The sequence below is a fragment of the Gymnoscopelus braueri genome (assembly GCF_963280865.1).
Source record: "Gymnoscopelus braueri genome assembly, chromosome: 17".
NCBI lineage: Eukaryota > Metazoa > Chordata > Actinopteri > Myctophiformes > Myctophidae > Gymnoscopelus > Gymnoscopelus braueri.
In genome coordinates, this window is record NC_137617.1 from 21,751,500 (window position 1) to 21,767,317 (window position 15,818).

The 15,818-nt window shown below is 41.2% G+C and overlaps 2 protein-coding genes across 2 annotated transcripts in view; one reads left to right on the plus strand and one right to left on the minus strand.

The window, feature by feature from the left end:
* Positions 1–5,528: 5,528 nt before the first annotated feature.
* Positions 5,529–15,742, minus strand: xrcc6 (X-ray repair complementing defective repair in Chinese hamster cells 6). Its single transcript, XM_080455018.1, has 13 exons — positions 15,623–15,742; positions 14,522–14,619; positions 13,690–13,799; positions 12,951–13,092; positions 12,358–12,612; positions 11,811–11,997; positions 10,975–11,161; positions 9,814–9,982; positions 9,556–9,717; positions 9,134–9,263; positions 8,667–8,767; positions 8,181–8,300; positions 5,529–6,232 (listed from the first exon to the last, which is right to left on the minus strand). The coding sequence occupies exons 2-13, from the start codon at positions 14,592–14,594 to the stop codon at positions 6,033–6,035; spliced, it is 1,836 nt and encodes a 611-aa protein (XP_080311144.1). The 5' UTR covers positions 14,595–14,619; positions 15,623–15,742; the 3' UTR covers positions 5,529–6,032.
* LOC308104573 (arf-GAP with dual PH domain-containing protein 1-like) overlaps positions 8,389–15,818 on the plus strand; it is a 296,968-nt gene continuing 289,538 nt past the window's right edge. Inside the window, exon 1 of the mRNA XM_080455019.1 lies at positions 8,389–8,424. The gene's annotated coding sequence lies outside the window, so the exon portion shown is untranslated. The remainder of the gene's footprint in view (positions 8,425–15,818) is intronic.

Consider the following 15,818-nt stretch of genomic DNA (forward strand, 5'->3'; position numbering starts at 1 on the left):
AGAGAATGTTGCAGAGAATGTTGCAATGTTGTAGAATGTAGACATGTTGCAACTTTACTTATTATGTTCGTTGACATAATGTTTGGGGGGGCCACTAAAGGTCACAGCAACAGCACTACAACTCATCTACAACACCATTCCTTTTCCTAATGGCATGTATGTGATTACCTGCTAAATGGCAACATTTTAAATTGTATCCTATATTAAAATTTCGTAGAGGGTCAACCAACGGTGGGCGGGTGGACGGTGGGTAGGTGGTCGGATGGCACTCAGGATACACTGTTCATGGATCTGACATGAAAATAGTCACACCCAATTGCACTACAGCAGTGTTTAACACCTCAAATGGCCATAACTTGGTGCATGACCATTGCTCTGATCAGTGCAATATATAGGGCTGGATTTTAAGGCAGCATAGTGGCCTGAAAATCTGGTATTGTAAATCTGTCCTTGTTTTTGATGTGGGAGGTATTTTGCAACTAATTCAATAGGTGTGCTTGCAAACATGATTTATTTTATTCCATTGAAAATCCTGAACATTTAAATAGTTTTCTTTCATTATGAAAGACACACAAGCGAGAGACTGGAGAACATAGTATACTGTGTGAAAACATATGTGGCCCTCTGCAAAAGAATGCTATACAAATGTCAAACTATTTAAACAAGTCAGCATTGGAAAACATAGAGAAACGGACCAAGATAGTTAACCAAAAGCATCTCCGGTATGTTTAAACCCAAAACTGAAGCAGCAATAACAAATACATGTGGACAGTGGCTAACCCACAGAGTGACAAAAATACCTGAGGCAGCGAATCACCCTTGCACTAAAACTTTAAATTGCACATATAACGTGAATGACACTCCCTGACCCTGTACATTCACTTTGTGACACACAAACTCACAAAGTATTCGTCACACATGCACAGCCCACATCACACACTAGTTTTTCTTTTTTCCTTTACGTCAATTTGTTTTGTGTGAAAAAGGATAGGCAAAATAAGCCATTGGCTTCAGCCTATTCCTTTTTGGTCTTAATCATACATGATATGATATGATATGTTGAATATATTGAATGTATCCTGCTAAGATCAAAATAAAATACTACTACACACACACACACACACACACACACACACACACACACACACACACACACACACACACACACACACACACACACACACACACACACACACACACACACACACACACACACACACACACACACACACACACACACACACACACCTTCTCTGCAACTCGTGGATGAAATGCCCTCTGATCGGCCACATCTCTACAACACTCTCCACCAGCCGTCCACGCATTGCCATCCGAGTGTCTGGGGGACAGTGTCTACTGTTGTCCACTAGCTCAGCCCGCAGGTCACACAGAGTGTCCTGAGACCTCTAGTGTCTGCCTCGGAGAGTTAAGCCAGAGTATGCCAAGGTGAGCACCATCAGGACGTGCCACACTGCACTGTCTCCATTAAGCTCCAAGGCAATTCTGATAGCCTCTGCAGCATCCTGTTTGCTCCCACCATCAGGCTCTTATCATCAGTTGGATGCCATCGGGCCCAGGGCTGGACAGCTAAAGGCTACGGAGGGCCTCCCAAACTCTCTTGCCGTCCTCTAGCGATGACCCCAGTAAATCAGAGGTGATGATTGTCATAATTAGTAGGGGGTGCTAAGTGAAAAATCGTTACGTGCCGGATAAAAGCATGAAATTTGATACAGATGTCCCTTGGGTCATCCTAAAACATCCTAGAAGGGGTGCCCAAAAAAATCTTAAACAGGAAGTGAGTTATGGACAAAATCCAAAATGGCCACCTAAACTGTTGACCGTTGACTCAAAAGACATCAAAAGAATCTCCAAAAAGCATAAAATTTGGCACACATGTCCCTTGGGTCATCCTAAGACATCCTAGAAGGGGTGCCCAAAAAAGTCTTCAACAGGAAGTGAGTTATTGACAAAATTGAAAATGGCCGCCTACAGTGTTGGCGATTGGCTCAAAAAGCCTATAGAATCTCCAAAAAGCATACAATTTGGCACATATGTCCCTTGGGTCATCCTAACACATCCTAGAAGGGGTGCTCAAAATAATCTGAAACAGGAAGTGAGTTATTGACTAAATTGAAAGATGTGAAAAGATGCAAAGTGTGAAAGATGATGCAAGATACCTAAAGAATCTCATAAAAGCATGAAATGTGGTACAAATGTCCCTTGGGTGATCTGAACGCATCCTACAAGCGGTGCCCAAAGAGGTTTTAAACAGGAAGTGACCGTCTAAAGCAGTTGACACAAAAGAAAACATAAAGGGACGTCATAAAAGTGTATCATTTGGTACGTACATTGAGTGCTTCTTAATATATCCTAGAAGGGGTTATTTATTTGTTTGTTTGCTTGTTTATTAAACTTTTTAGGAAGGGACCATGTTGAAGAAATTCTAAATGGCTGTTTAAACAGTTGACCACGGCAGTCTGCATATTATGCAGACTCAATACGACAGGTTATGCAGTGCATAACCTGCCGTATTTTGTAGTCTACCTTCTGTTTTCATCTTATTTATTTTACTTTCTGCATTATTTTTTTTATTTTACTCTTTGAATCTTCTTTATTTATCTAACTCTCTGCATATTCTTATTTATTTTACTCTGCATCTTATCTTACTCTGCATATTCTTATTTTACTCTCTGCATCTTATTTATTTTGCACTCTACATCTTCTTGCTGGTTTTACACTCTCTCATCTTCTCATGTATTTTCTTCTTGATCATTACTGTTTTTTTGTGATTAGTGTTTAGTAACTACATGTATTCATGTGTGTCATTTCGCAATTACCAGCACATTGGCATAATGCTCTGCAAGGTAACCCAGCATCCCGGCATCTACACTTTCTCGAACAGAAGGGCTCAGCTTTGCAGCCACACTTGAGTTCTCTACAAACTTTGGCAGCCTCTGGCAAGAGTGTCCATAAAGGTGTCCACGAATCAGCGACTTTAATCCATCCATATTTGTCAGGAGATGGTAGAGATTGCTTAGCTTTCAGGCTTCTGGACCAAATGCCAGATTGGCAAACTGCTCGATTTGAATGTTGTAGCAGTGCCAGTGCAGCCCGTGGGGGAGGAGTGTTTTCCATTGAGAGACTATTAAAACTTTTTTTTGGCACCCCTTAAGATGCATTCAGATCACCCAAGGGACATTTGTACCAAATTTCATGCTTTTACGAGATTATATTTTATGAGTGTCTTTTGCATCATCTGTCAACACTGTACACGGCCATTTTCAATTTAGTCAATAACTCAGTTCCTGTTTCAGATCATTTCAGGCACCCCTTCTAGGATGTCTTAGGATGACCCAAGGGACATGTATGCCAAATTGTATTTAAAAAAAATATATATATATATATAAAGTAGTGGGTGACCTACCTTCAAGTGGCGCTGTTGAGCACCACTTGAAATGAATGGACAGGGATTTAACATTGTTCCTCTAGTTCATATATAGCTTAATGAAATTAACTAATCAATTGCACACTTCACACTGGGTGTGATTTCTTTATGACTGTTGGCAGGGCAAGGCAGCCTATCCCTGTGTTGATGGTCAGTTGCGTCCACCTGTGTCTAGTTAGAGTCCATGTCTATTTATACTCCCCTGTGTTCATTACTAACCTCGCGTCACCAGACTTTCCACCTCAGTTCAGTTTTTTGTCAGTTCGTAAATGTACTGTGTCCAGTTTGTTCTTTGTGTATTTCCAGAACTTATTCGGTTCTCTGCGTGTATTCTAAAACACAGTGATCAGGGTCAATTGTAACAATGTGTTACAATCATAGTTACAATCCACAATGCAAGCAGATTTTTTGCCTGGGATTACGTACTTTTATGAAAATGAACATATTTCACAAAATGTAATTCAATCAAAATAATTGTAATTATATATATATAAAGCATTCTTAAGTAACAATACTAAATTATGAAAAATAAATATTACTTAGTGATGTTCTTTTATTTGAGATATAGCGTGTTAATATGACTTATTTATACAATTGCCCCCATCACTGGGGCAATTGTAACACTCTGACTTGCATTAAAAATAATATTTTAGTCTTGTCCTTACTAGTGAAAGCTTATAAATTGTATCATTAATTAGGGCACATATATGTTTCTTATATCAAAAGATGACTAGTATATTTCAAGTAGTCTGTGAATTATGAAGGAAACTGTAAAATAGTGTTACTTTTGACCCAAGTCTCCCCTATCCAGTTAAGACCAGAGAACCATGCTGATGATTTAGCTTTACCAAGTTTTGACCATAAATCGGCAATGTATATATTTCTGTTGCTATTTTTCATTTTCTCGCTGAGGTTCTCTCCCAGTTCCCCTCCCTGCTGATCAGGTGTCCTCCTGACCAACCAGTAGGAGTCACTAGTGCAGCGACGATGACACTATCCTGCCGGCTTCCCACCCATACCACAGGTACTGCAACAGTTTGTGTCTGTTTGCAGATTTCCAATCCTTTTTTTATGTAGAAAATAAGGTCTGTAGTTAATATAAGCCTAAGAGAGTTTCACAATGTTCTATGGCACAAATTAAATCTGTTTTATCTGAACTTTGCTGAATGTAACTTTAACTTATATTAATTGCATTTGTGGTTCAAAATTGTAGTGTTTGTTTTTTAATCTTAACGCTTGTATATTATTGTCTTTAAATGTCTTTATAAATTGAATACACAGGACCACAATGAAAACAAGCCCCTGGGGCTTTTTGTTATCCTTAGCATCATTGTAAAAACGTACCACTGTACTATTTGCAAACTGTTAATTAACTATTCAATCAATCAAAACCAAAGTTTACATGTGTGTTTATCTGGAGGCTAGGCAAAATGCTTATTCAGCACCATGGAGAGAGGCATGAAAACGTACACATTCAAATCACAAACCATTAAAATTGATGTTAAGTCATTGGCCTCACCACATCTTATGAGGATATCCTACCCGCCAAGGAACGTCAATCTTCTCTCTAAGTTCTAAGTGGCCATATTTACACAAAATCATTCTTGCAAATGAGACAAGTCATGCAAAAATTACTCAGACCTAAATATTTCCCACTTTTTTCCTTTTATTACAAATACAAGTTTACACGAACAGATCAACATCATTAACTGATGAAAGTCTAGTGTACCACCTTCGAAGCAGTAGAAACGGTGCTAGCCTTCACTCTCAACAACGTTGTGTGTACTGTATTACAGTATGTATATGGTCATAGATATGAGTTCTGATCAAAAGCACTTAGTGATTTAACTCTTAAAGGGGTAGTTCACCCCCAAAATAACTTTTTTTCTATTGATTACTGACCATCTGGAGCCTTGAATTCATAGATATTTTTTTGTTTTTGTCACATTCCTAAGCCAATAATTTGATTATAATAAATGTCCCCCCATTGATTCCGGTAGGAGACACAAATGCATTTGTGTCTCCTACCGGAATCAATGGGGCTAAATTTATTATAATCAAATAATAAAGGAAGGAATGCGACAAAAACAAAAAAATATCCATGAATTCAAGGCTCCATGGGGTGAGTAATCAATAGAAAAAAAGTTATTTGGGGGGTGAACTACCCCTTTAATACCAGTATCGGCACTTCACAACCAAACTGCACCAGCCCATCATGCCTTGCAAAACATACATGGTTTAACTCTGGGCCTTAATATTTCAGGCAAGAAACCAACTTTTTTTTGCCCACCAATAAAAGTGACTGATATGAAGTCTGTTTGGTTATGATAAACACAGCAGTTAGTAGTCAAGTGTACCAACCATGAAAAAAAATAAAGTAAAACAATTACCTGCATTTGGGTAGTGGTTGGGTTATTAATGGACAATACAGTGAAATATGACAGAGTGCCGATGGAAGAAAGAAGGACATGACACCAGTTCTGAGCCAGATTGGTCTACATGACAATGCAAATAGGTATTTGCCTACAATACATCATAACGCACAATAACTGTAAAAAGCTACTATAGGATTCCCAGTATCCCCTCCTCATTTGGCCATCTGGGCCATAAGCGCATCGATCAGTTCTTGTTTCTTGGTGCCAGTGGTTCGAACTCCAAACTGTTTGCAGACGTCCTTGAGTACAGGCACTGTCAGTTTCCCCAGACTGCCATTCTGCACGTGTGCTTTGAGGTCATCCGCTGACATCTCCACTTTAGGTTTCTTCTCAGCTCCGCCCCCGGCATCAACTGCATGTCACACACACACAAACACACACACACACACACACAGTACTGTATTTGTCGCCACTTTCAAACAACTAACATTCTTTTTTTTTTTTTTTTTTTTTTAATCCCACGATTTTGTAACCCTATTTTTTACACCCAGTGCTAATTGTCTATGTAATCCTGGGCACTACCTTCACTCTGCCAACCTAGGGAGGCCAGGGCCGAGATCATGCCTCCTTCAATGCATGAGAGCCAACTGACCTTCTTGTCACCTGACAGGGGAGAGTTTCCCTGGTTGGACGTAGCGCGTGGAAGGAACACGTTATTCCAACCAGTTCCCTTCCCCTCCAACAGGCGCCCCGGCTGGCCAGGGGGAGGCAGTATAGTGACCAGGATTACTGCATGTTTTTGTGAGGGTACCTACCCTAGGAGACACGGGGAGAACATGCAAACTCCACACAGAAAGGCCCTTTCGCCAACCCCACCTAGGGTATGGGCACTGATGACGCGGAGGAGAGAACACGCCCCCAGCCCCCACAGCGTCCCCTGCGGGAATCGAACCCAGGACCTTCTAGCTGTGAGGCGACAGCACTACCGACTGTGCCACCGTGCCCCCTCAAAACTAACATTCTTTTATGGCCAAGTCCTAATGTGCCATTAGTGAAACAGTGTAAAAGGAGCCCCCCACACTAGTGCCGTTTACAAAACTATTACAACTACCACAATATGTCAAATGTTGATGCTTTAATAATATTGTTCCTGCTGTTCTACATACTGCCAACCAGGTGAAGAAATCACAGATTGAGGCTTTAACCAAATATCCAAGACTATTAGGGTTTTATGGAAGATGCTTCAGAACATATTGCTAGTATTGACCACTTCAAATGCTCTAATCTTAAAATAAGAAGCAAAAATAGCCTATCTACAAGCTTTCAATGTGTCTTCCATAGAAGACATGCTGGCTTCAATGCAATCCAAATTACTGAACTCAGTCGTGGCGACTGAGAACTTTAATCCATGCCACATGACCAAGAAAGACAATTAGACATTTCCTAATGGGACAAAAAAGTTGGCCTAAAGTTTGGCTTAGACTCTAAACTAAACACATCAAAACAGAAGAAGCAAATGTTCCCTTCAATATTGATAAGAAATCATATTCTATGGCAACTTTATATACCAGGCAGTAAGGTTCCACTGTGATGTTCCCAACAGTAACCACCCACTGAAGCCAAACCATGTCGTGTAGATTGAGAAAACGTTCATTCGTTTCATCTAGTACAATACTCATAAGCCAATCTTTGACCAATCATAAGTGCAGTTAGCAGTCGGCACCAACTTCAAGCTATGATTTCATCTGTATGTTTTTGGGCGGTGAAACCGCCCCTATATGTGAGGTTTGGACATTGCACCCCCCCAAACCCTGCGCTGTGATTGGCCACCAGTGTACCCCCCTAACCCTGCACCGTGATTGGCCAATCACAGTCTATTCAGGACTGTGATTGGCTAGTGAAACATGACACATGTGCATAGCCCTATAAATAGGACTTTTTTTTTTTTTTTTTAAACATATTTATGTTTTTTTTTAAGTTAGGGGTATACAATGGTTGGTCCACAATATTACTTTTCTTTAAGTGAACTTCCATCACTGTGATGACCACTGTGACCACACCGCCCACTTCACACTGGGTGTGATTTTTTCCTTTTCTCCCGAATTTTAGTTTTTGCCAATTCTCCCCGTGTTTTTTGTCCCCGTCACTGCCAACCCTGACTTGTTAGTCAATCACATCTCCTCCAGTATGGACATCATTTCACCTGACAGTGAGGAGTTTAGCTGGGAGGGCGTAACACATGAGGAGGAACTCTGTGCAGCAACAGAGATCACCCACCCTGCCAGCTTCCCACCAGGGAACATGGCTCACTCTCCACGGCGGTGGGCAGAAACTTTAGCCCTGCAACAACCCTGACCAACCTGTTTTGCGTTTGGCAGCTGGTTTGGCGTTCTCTGGGTTGTAGTAGGCAGGATAGACCAGGTCCTTTACCTCCTGGACCAGAACACCTAGGCGCTTGTCCATCTGTTCTGCTTTGGGCACTGAGAGACAGAGAGAGACAGAGACAGAGACAGAGACAGAGACAGAGAGAGACAGAGACAGAGACAGAGACAGAGACAGAGACAGAGAGAGAGAGAGAGAGAGAGAAGGGGGGGGTGGATGGAGGTAGAGAGAGAAGAATGGATGGAGGGAAGAGGGAAGAGATAAAGACAAGGATGGAGGATATGGAAGGAGAAAGAGATAAACAGAGATGGAGGGATGGATGTAGAAAGGCGAGGATGTTAGAGATTAGAGAAGACAGGAGACAGGCTTTGTGAGAGTTGTTAGTTTTGACTGTGTGCCAGCAACAAGTGCAATTCAAGTCCTGTTTGAAATAAAGAATGTGCGTATGCATTTGTGTGTCTCACTGGTGAAGTCTTCAATGGCATCTGGAGCCACCATGTCCAGAGCCAAAGCTTCCAGGTTCCTGTAGTGCTGTTGGAGGACTGGGTTCTCGAACGATTCACTCCTGCAACCATATAGTATTATGTTATGTAGGTAGGCTATTTTCACTATCAGTTGTAGAATAAGTATATAGGGTTTAAGTGGTTAACAATTAACATGTCTGAAAAACACAAGCATCTGTGCATGTCTCATCTTTTCTCAGGTGTAAGAAGGGGCACTCCACTGGATTACATAACTGGACGATTAATTGTGCCCAACTGAACATCAAAATTGTAATCTCCACACAGTACTATTGGTTGAAAATGCTGAGAAGTGTGATTCTTCACAGCACCCATTGTGACAGGTAAACACAGCTGTCAAAAGTCTGTCTATCAGTGGGGACATCATGCATTTTTCATTATATTACTGCTATATTTACAGAGCAGCTAACCTGTATTTGAAGCGGAGCTTGGCGACGATTTCCTTCATCTTGTGCACTTGGGTGTCTGACGCTGTGGGACATTCGGGCTTGTTCAAGGTCCTGATGTCATCAGCAAACGGCAGGAAGATGACATTAAAACCTGATGTACCAAGAGAACGTATGTCCACCATCAGTTAAGGCTTTTTCAGTGAGGCTCTGTAGGAGTCTAACGGTCTATAAGCAGGTTGGTCTGTGTCTTTGTGCCATGCCGTTCCCATGTGGATCCCAAGATCCATCCACATGAGTAGATTTTTCAAATGTTAACAATCACTACATAATTGACCGTATTCACGCGGTGGCCATTTTGTCCTTAAATACTCAGTGGGAAACCAATTTTCTGAGTATGGCAAAATGGCCATCGTGTGAGTATGGTCAGTTCCACAGCGTAGTACCTGGTGGGGTGATCTGATTCTGCCCCTCGTCCATCTCCTCTCTCTGGGGCACCAGTGCCACAAAGAAAGGAGGGGTGTTCCGCCGGCCGATGTACCGACACACAGCGAATAGGTTCCTCTCACTGCACCTCTTCAATAGTGCAGTGAACAGACATGCACTTCCTGGGGGTAGAAGATGTAAGAGGAGTGGAACTTAGTGAGCAGAGCATTAACACAGTTATGTATTCCATTCCCTGTCTGTGTAATAAACACACACACCTGTGACTTGGCCCTCCTCTGGGTAGAGAAAGCGAGAGGATTGTATGTGGTGGTGCAGCTTGAGTTTCTCCATGGGTTTGAATCCAAACAGAACGAGTCCAGGGTCATCAAACTTCTTTATGGCATCCACCTCCTCCTTCTCCATCACAATCTGTTTGTTCCCATACGACTACAGCAAACACAGGCACACACTGACACAAAGGCAACGCAAAAGCTGTCTTTACCACCTGCTTTTGAAGATATCCAATCAAACTTTTGAAGGCTTATTATTTGCTACAAATCTAGTTGGTTAATAAATTACGTTCACCTCTTGCAGCCCCTGTGGCCTGTAGACAAAATAATTGCTTTCACCTTTTTAGTTTCCATCCCAGCTATATACATTGTATTATATATCAAACCCCCATTACATTTTAAACGCTGCATTCAATGACGATTTTTGTGCCGGTAGTGAGATGGCACAAAAATCATCACCTTCCTACTGAGAATGCCTGCATCGTTGTCACAGCACATAAGTGTGAACGCAAAGCGTCACTATACCATGTGTCATGCGGATGCTTACATAAGAGATGTTAGTTCTACTCTTCAAAATGTAGTTCTATCAACAAAATACTTCATAAAAATGATGTCATGAGTGAACTGTTTTATGGGCGGCACTCTGAACGTTAGAGCTGGTCACTGTATTACTGCTGGAATGGTGATTATTTTTTTATTTTTACCACGGAAACTCGCTGTTTGTTTACAATCCCCAAATGGCAAAATAGCCGGCAATATACGGTAAAAATCTTTACTTAACCTGGCAGTTTATTTAACCTGGCAGTAGGAATCCTGAAAAAAGACTAAAGGGCTGCCCACACAAAAATGTATAACCACTATATAACTAGGTTAATTACATGAGCATCCACAGTGATGTGGGTTCTGTAAAGACTTTACGTTTAAAACATTTCCCATGTTGCAATATTATGCAATATAAAGATAATCCGAGATCCCAGATGATTAATTTTTTTTTTTAACCTTAATGATCAGTCTCTCGGCAATGTGGTCTGCCATGTTGAATGTGAGTGATGTGTTGAACGTGAAATTCTGATGGAGTTTGATTGGCTGACAAGTGTTTTGATTGTTCATCAACTCGCTCTAAAAGTGATCCCACTGTGGACAGATTACCTGGGCTTTCTTCATTTCACTGGGGAGCAGCAGGCTTCCCGTTTGTGTGTGGAAGGTTCGGGTCTTGCTTCGGACCTGCTCGTTGGTCTCCCGGTACAGCTTAACAGCAGCTGGTTTACGGGCTGTCACTGCAGTGGCATACACACCAACTGCCACGTTCATCCCCTCTCCTAGACACAGATTCAACCTGGGGGGGGGGATATTTAAAAACAAAGTCATTCGTAAACCAATCAAAGAGTGATTCCTGCTGTTAACCAATCAACATCATTGAGCAAGCGTTTCACCAATGGTGGGACAGTAGAATAAATATAGGAGCAGAATTCACTTCAGGAGCAGATGATGATGAAGACAGATACGGAACTTAGATTATTTATACTGGACATGATGTGGTCTGTGAATGTGTGTGTGTGTGGGGGGGCTTAAAAAGGGGGCTTTAAGTGGTGGCCGCAGATGTTCACTGGCTGCGTGGAAACTGGAAAGGTCCTGGCATTGTGTCGAAGTGTCTTTGAGCAAGACACTGAAACCCTAGCTGCTTCCTATGAGCATGTGGGTGCCTTGCATGGTTGCCTCTACAGTTAGTTGGTGTGTGAATGGCGTGTGAATGTAATGCAAATTGTAAAGCCCTTTGGATAACGGCACTATAGAAAATGCTGATTATTTAAATAACTATTGAAATCATGTTTGATGTGCACTTGTGCACAGCACATGTGAAAAGTTGATACTTAACTCCAGTCACCTGACACTCTTAATATTAAAAACATGCTCAATTCAGACACCTCCCAGCAGAACAGATTTTTCATTGCAAATAATGACAGAAGAGTTGCTTCAGACCCTACCTGGCCAAGGCTCTTTTCTTCATGTCCTTGGCACGCACCCTCTTCTGGAGGTCCTCCAGTTTGGCGCAGGGCTCCAGCTGCATTCCCAGCTCACTCTCGTCCTCTGGAGGACTGACAACATCGCAGAAGAAGAGCGAGACATCAAAGCCGCCAGGTTTCATCTGGTGCATCAGGTCAATGACAACACCTAGCAGAGACAGGACAGGGTGAATACACTGCATCTCTATTTGTGACAAAAATTATGTGTTTTTTGCAATATAAATGCAGTATTTCGTCTCTGTTGGGTGTCCAAAACTGTTACTTTTCACGATTCAAATTTTAAAAAATTGCTGCTACATTTGATGCTTTTGTGTGACGCTGTAGTATGATCAAGTAGGGCATTAACTTACGAAAAAAGACAAAAAAATGTAATATGGAGATAAGGTTTCTGGCCAACAGCAACGATTTGTAAATAAAGCTATTGAACCATTTTTTCTAGGCGCTTACAATGTAAAACACAAAATGTCCCTTTATGCAACCTTGCATAATCCCCCTGCTTTAAACCCACCAGTTTCTTTGAGGTCGCTGGCCTTGGTGCGTGCCTGGCGGTCCTTGGAGCTGTCGCCACCATGCGGCTCATCCCTGCAGGTGAAGATCATGAGGCGCTTGTGTGAGAGCCGTAGCTTGATGTCGCTGTAAAGGTTGGAGCAGCACCACAGGGCATCACCCAGGGACGTCTCCCCCCCGACGCCCATGGTCTCTTCCGCCAACTGAGCACCCTTACTCCCACGCAGGGCGTCTACTTCCTGCACCCTCTTAGCACCTGGAGGAAATTAAGGTAAAGAAGGAGGAAGACACAGAGAATGTGGATGTGGAATAGAATGCAGATGTTGGGTCACTATGAAGGAAAAACAATATATTACTATGTCATAATACATTAATATTAGAATACAGTCTTTCTCATCTTGCATTACTGCTGACATTTTCCTGCTGAGCTAAATATGTGAACACATTTATTGAAGAGTTCTACAGAAGAACCCTTATCCCTGGCAGTATTATTGCCATGCTCTACCAACTGAACTACACTGAGTGTAACATATCCTGTGCTTATATATGACCCTGCTTTGGTACTGGCTGTAAAACATCAGTCCACGCTCTTACCTGGTTCGTCAAGGTCGTGGTACACATAGACATGTTTGAAGGAGTTCCTGGGGTTTTTGCTCTGCTTTGTTCCATAGAACACCAAGGCCACCAGGTCCCTGTGGCTGCTGATGATCTTGCTGCTGTACACACTGCGTACACACTACAAGTAGAGGACAAGACACAAGCTTTTGTTATCCTTATTTTACAGATATATTGGATTGACCAATATATCAAGTTGATATTAGCATTTTCTACCATATTTGGATCAATGGATAAGGACGGTGTTAATGCTTTTTCAACCATGTGAATTTTCAGTTCGTTTCAAAATGAATAAATATATATGGCAATTATATGGTGTAATTCAAAATGTTTCACGTGTATTTTGAATGGATAGAACATATAACATTTCAAGCACAACTCTTAAGTAATGAGTATAAACAGTATAGAGTTTGTTAGATTAATTATGGATACCGTAATCTTTGAGATAGAGGGAGTCATTTGGTTGATATAAGCCCATCTGCCTTCCCGTTATCCAGAATATTGGAATTGTTAACAGCCTTGAAACATCCATATTGCACGACCTCTACTTTATTTAGCTAAAATTGTTTTGACTGAGCACAAATGCTCTCATACAGTAACGCTCCATTTCACACCCACAGTCTTCTACAGCCGGGCATTGAACAGCCCCACTGAGTGCTACCATGCATTTTGTCCATCCGGATTTCTCTGGCCTGTCCAGGGATTGAAGTGGACTTACCTGCATGGTCATGTCAAAGTTAGAAGGTTCTCCATCTTCTCCTTTGATAAACATCTCCCTGGAAGCATCAACCAAGAACACCAAGCTGTCTCTCCCTGTGACCTTGTACTCTGCGGACAAGAACAAGTACCCAATTCAGTGTGTCAATAATCATACTACTTATATTTGGGGATATTTATTTTAACACTGGAAGCACTTAATGGTACTGTATGTCTTAAAAGTTGTAGCGCCCATGCAAAATACTATTCCTATGGCCGCTGCATATGAGATGAATCAAATGCATTATGGTAATGTGTGTAAGTGTGTGTCTGCTGAAAAATACATTTACTCAAGTACTGTACTTAAGTACCATTTTGATGTATTTTTACTTTACTGGAGTGTTTCCAATTTTCAATACTTTTACTTCTACTCCACTACATCTCAGAGTTAAATATTGTACTTTTACTCCACTACAATTATTTGAAAATGTTAATAACTACTTATTTGTACATTTAAATTATTATTACAAAACATACGTTTACCACTTCAGCTTACCAAATAGCTGATCTACAAGCTCACAACTTGTCGCTAAGCGACTCGTTGTGAGCTTGTAGATCTGCTATTTCCAAAGGATTTTATACATTTGGAAACTAGCGAAATGGAACATTTTGCATAATGAGTACTTTTACTTTTGGTACTCTTAAGTACATTTTGATGCCAACACTTTTATACTTTTTACTCAAGTAAATTTTGAATCAAGGACTTGTACTTGTAACAGAGTATTTCTACATTGTGGTATTGATGTGGGTACTTCTTCCACCACTGACGAGTACTCAAGATCTTGTCTCTGTACCTCCAGATTCGTCTCCTTCCTCCCCCTCATCCTCGTCATCCTCATTCTGGTAATAGGCGTTCCACTCTGCCATGGCCGCTGCCTGCTATCCTCTGGTGCTGTCAAACCAATGGACAAAATCAACAATTACTAAGAATGGTCAAGATTTGTTCACATATAGGGACACACACTTACATAAACAGTACATTGTACAGAGCTGTTATTGCGTTGTTATAACTTCTTTGCGTTTATTGTGGTGAATTTCTTCTGAATAAGAACAAGAAATGTGCAGAAAACGGATTCAATCGCAAACATTAGCCCAAAGTTCCACTAATTAACTTATTAGCTAGCTCGGAGTCCTTACTTGTTTGCATACACACATAGCCTTGGATCTAACCCTGATACATGACTGTCAGTGTTTGCACTTTCTCCCTTTTTGGCCTGTACATCTACAGAAACGTTCAGATTTTAAATCTATATATATATATATAGTTATAAATATATCAGAGTAGTTGAAAGCATAAAATATGAGAAAATGGCCACCGATCGGGTTAAAATGCTTTTTTATTGAACAATACGGAACATATGGGTACTTCTGAGGGGCCGTACATAATTGTAACATCCGTGGCCATGGGGTAAGCACTTTATATTTGAAATCTGAACGTGTATGTAGATGTACGGGCCAAAAAGGGGGAAAGTGCGAACACTATGTTGAAGTTCATCCATGACGGTCCGTCTTGGATCCATGGCTATACCTTAGCCTGGTTCCATAGCATTGACCCCGCCCACTCTCTGAGTGAGCATGCAGCTTCGGCGATAATCAAGCTATGGCTGCCTTGGATCAAGAAAGACTATCATAGATGTTATCATTAAGATTTTATCGAGTCTGACTTTTACTTTCGTATCATATGCAAATGTAAAAATCGATAAAATACATCTATGATCCATGGCTAACACACATACAAACCGATAGACTGCTCTGCAACTATATGTCTTTCATAACACAAAGGATCAGCTTCATCCAGATTCTGCATATGGTTCAAACTTTGAACCGTAAGCAGAATCTGTCCTATGTTGTGTCTTTGAACTTCAAAGACCGTGAATGAATTTGGATTGCATTACCTGATCTTGTTGAAAAGTGTTGTCAGAAGTCCAAACTATAGTACAAATGAATGGTATCTTCTATCCTCTCCAGATATATTGTAACAATCCTCTCCGCGCGCATCCTCTCCTCATTGAAAAAATGAAAACACAGAACAACGAGAATAGGAAGTGGATGTATGCATGTTTTTTTCCTCTGTGCCAAATTATGTGCAAC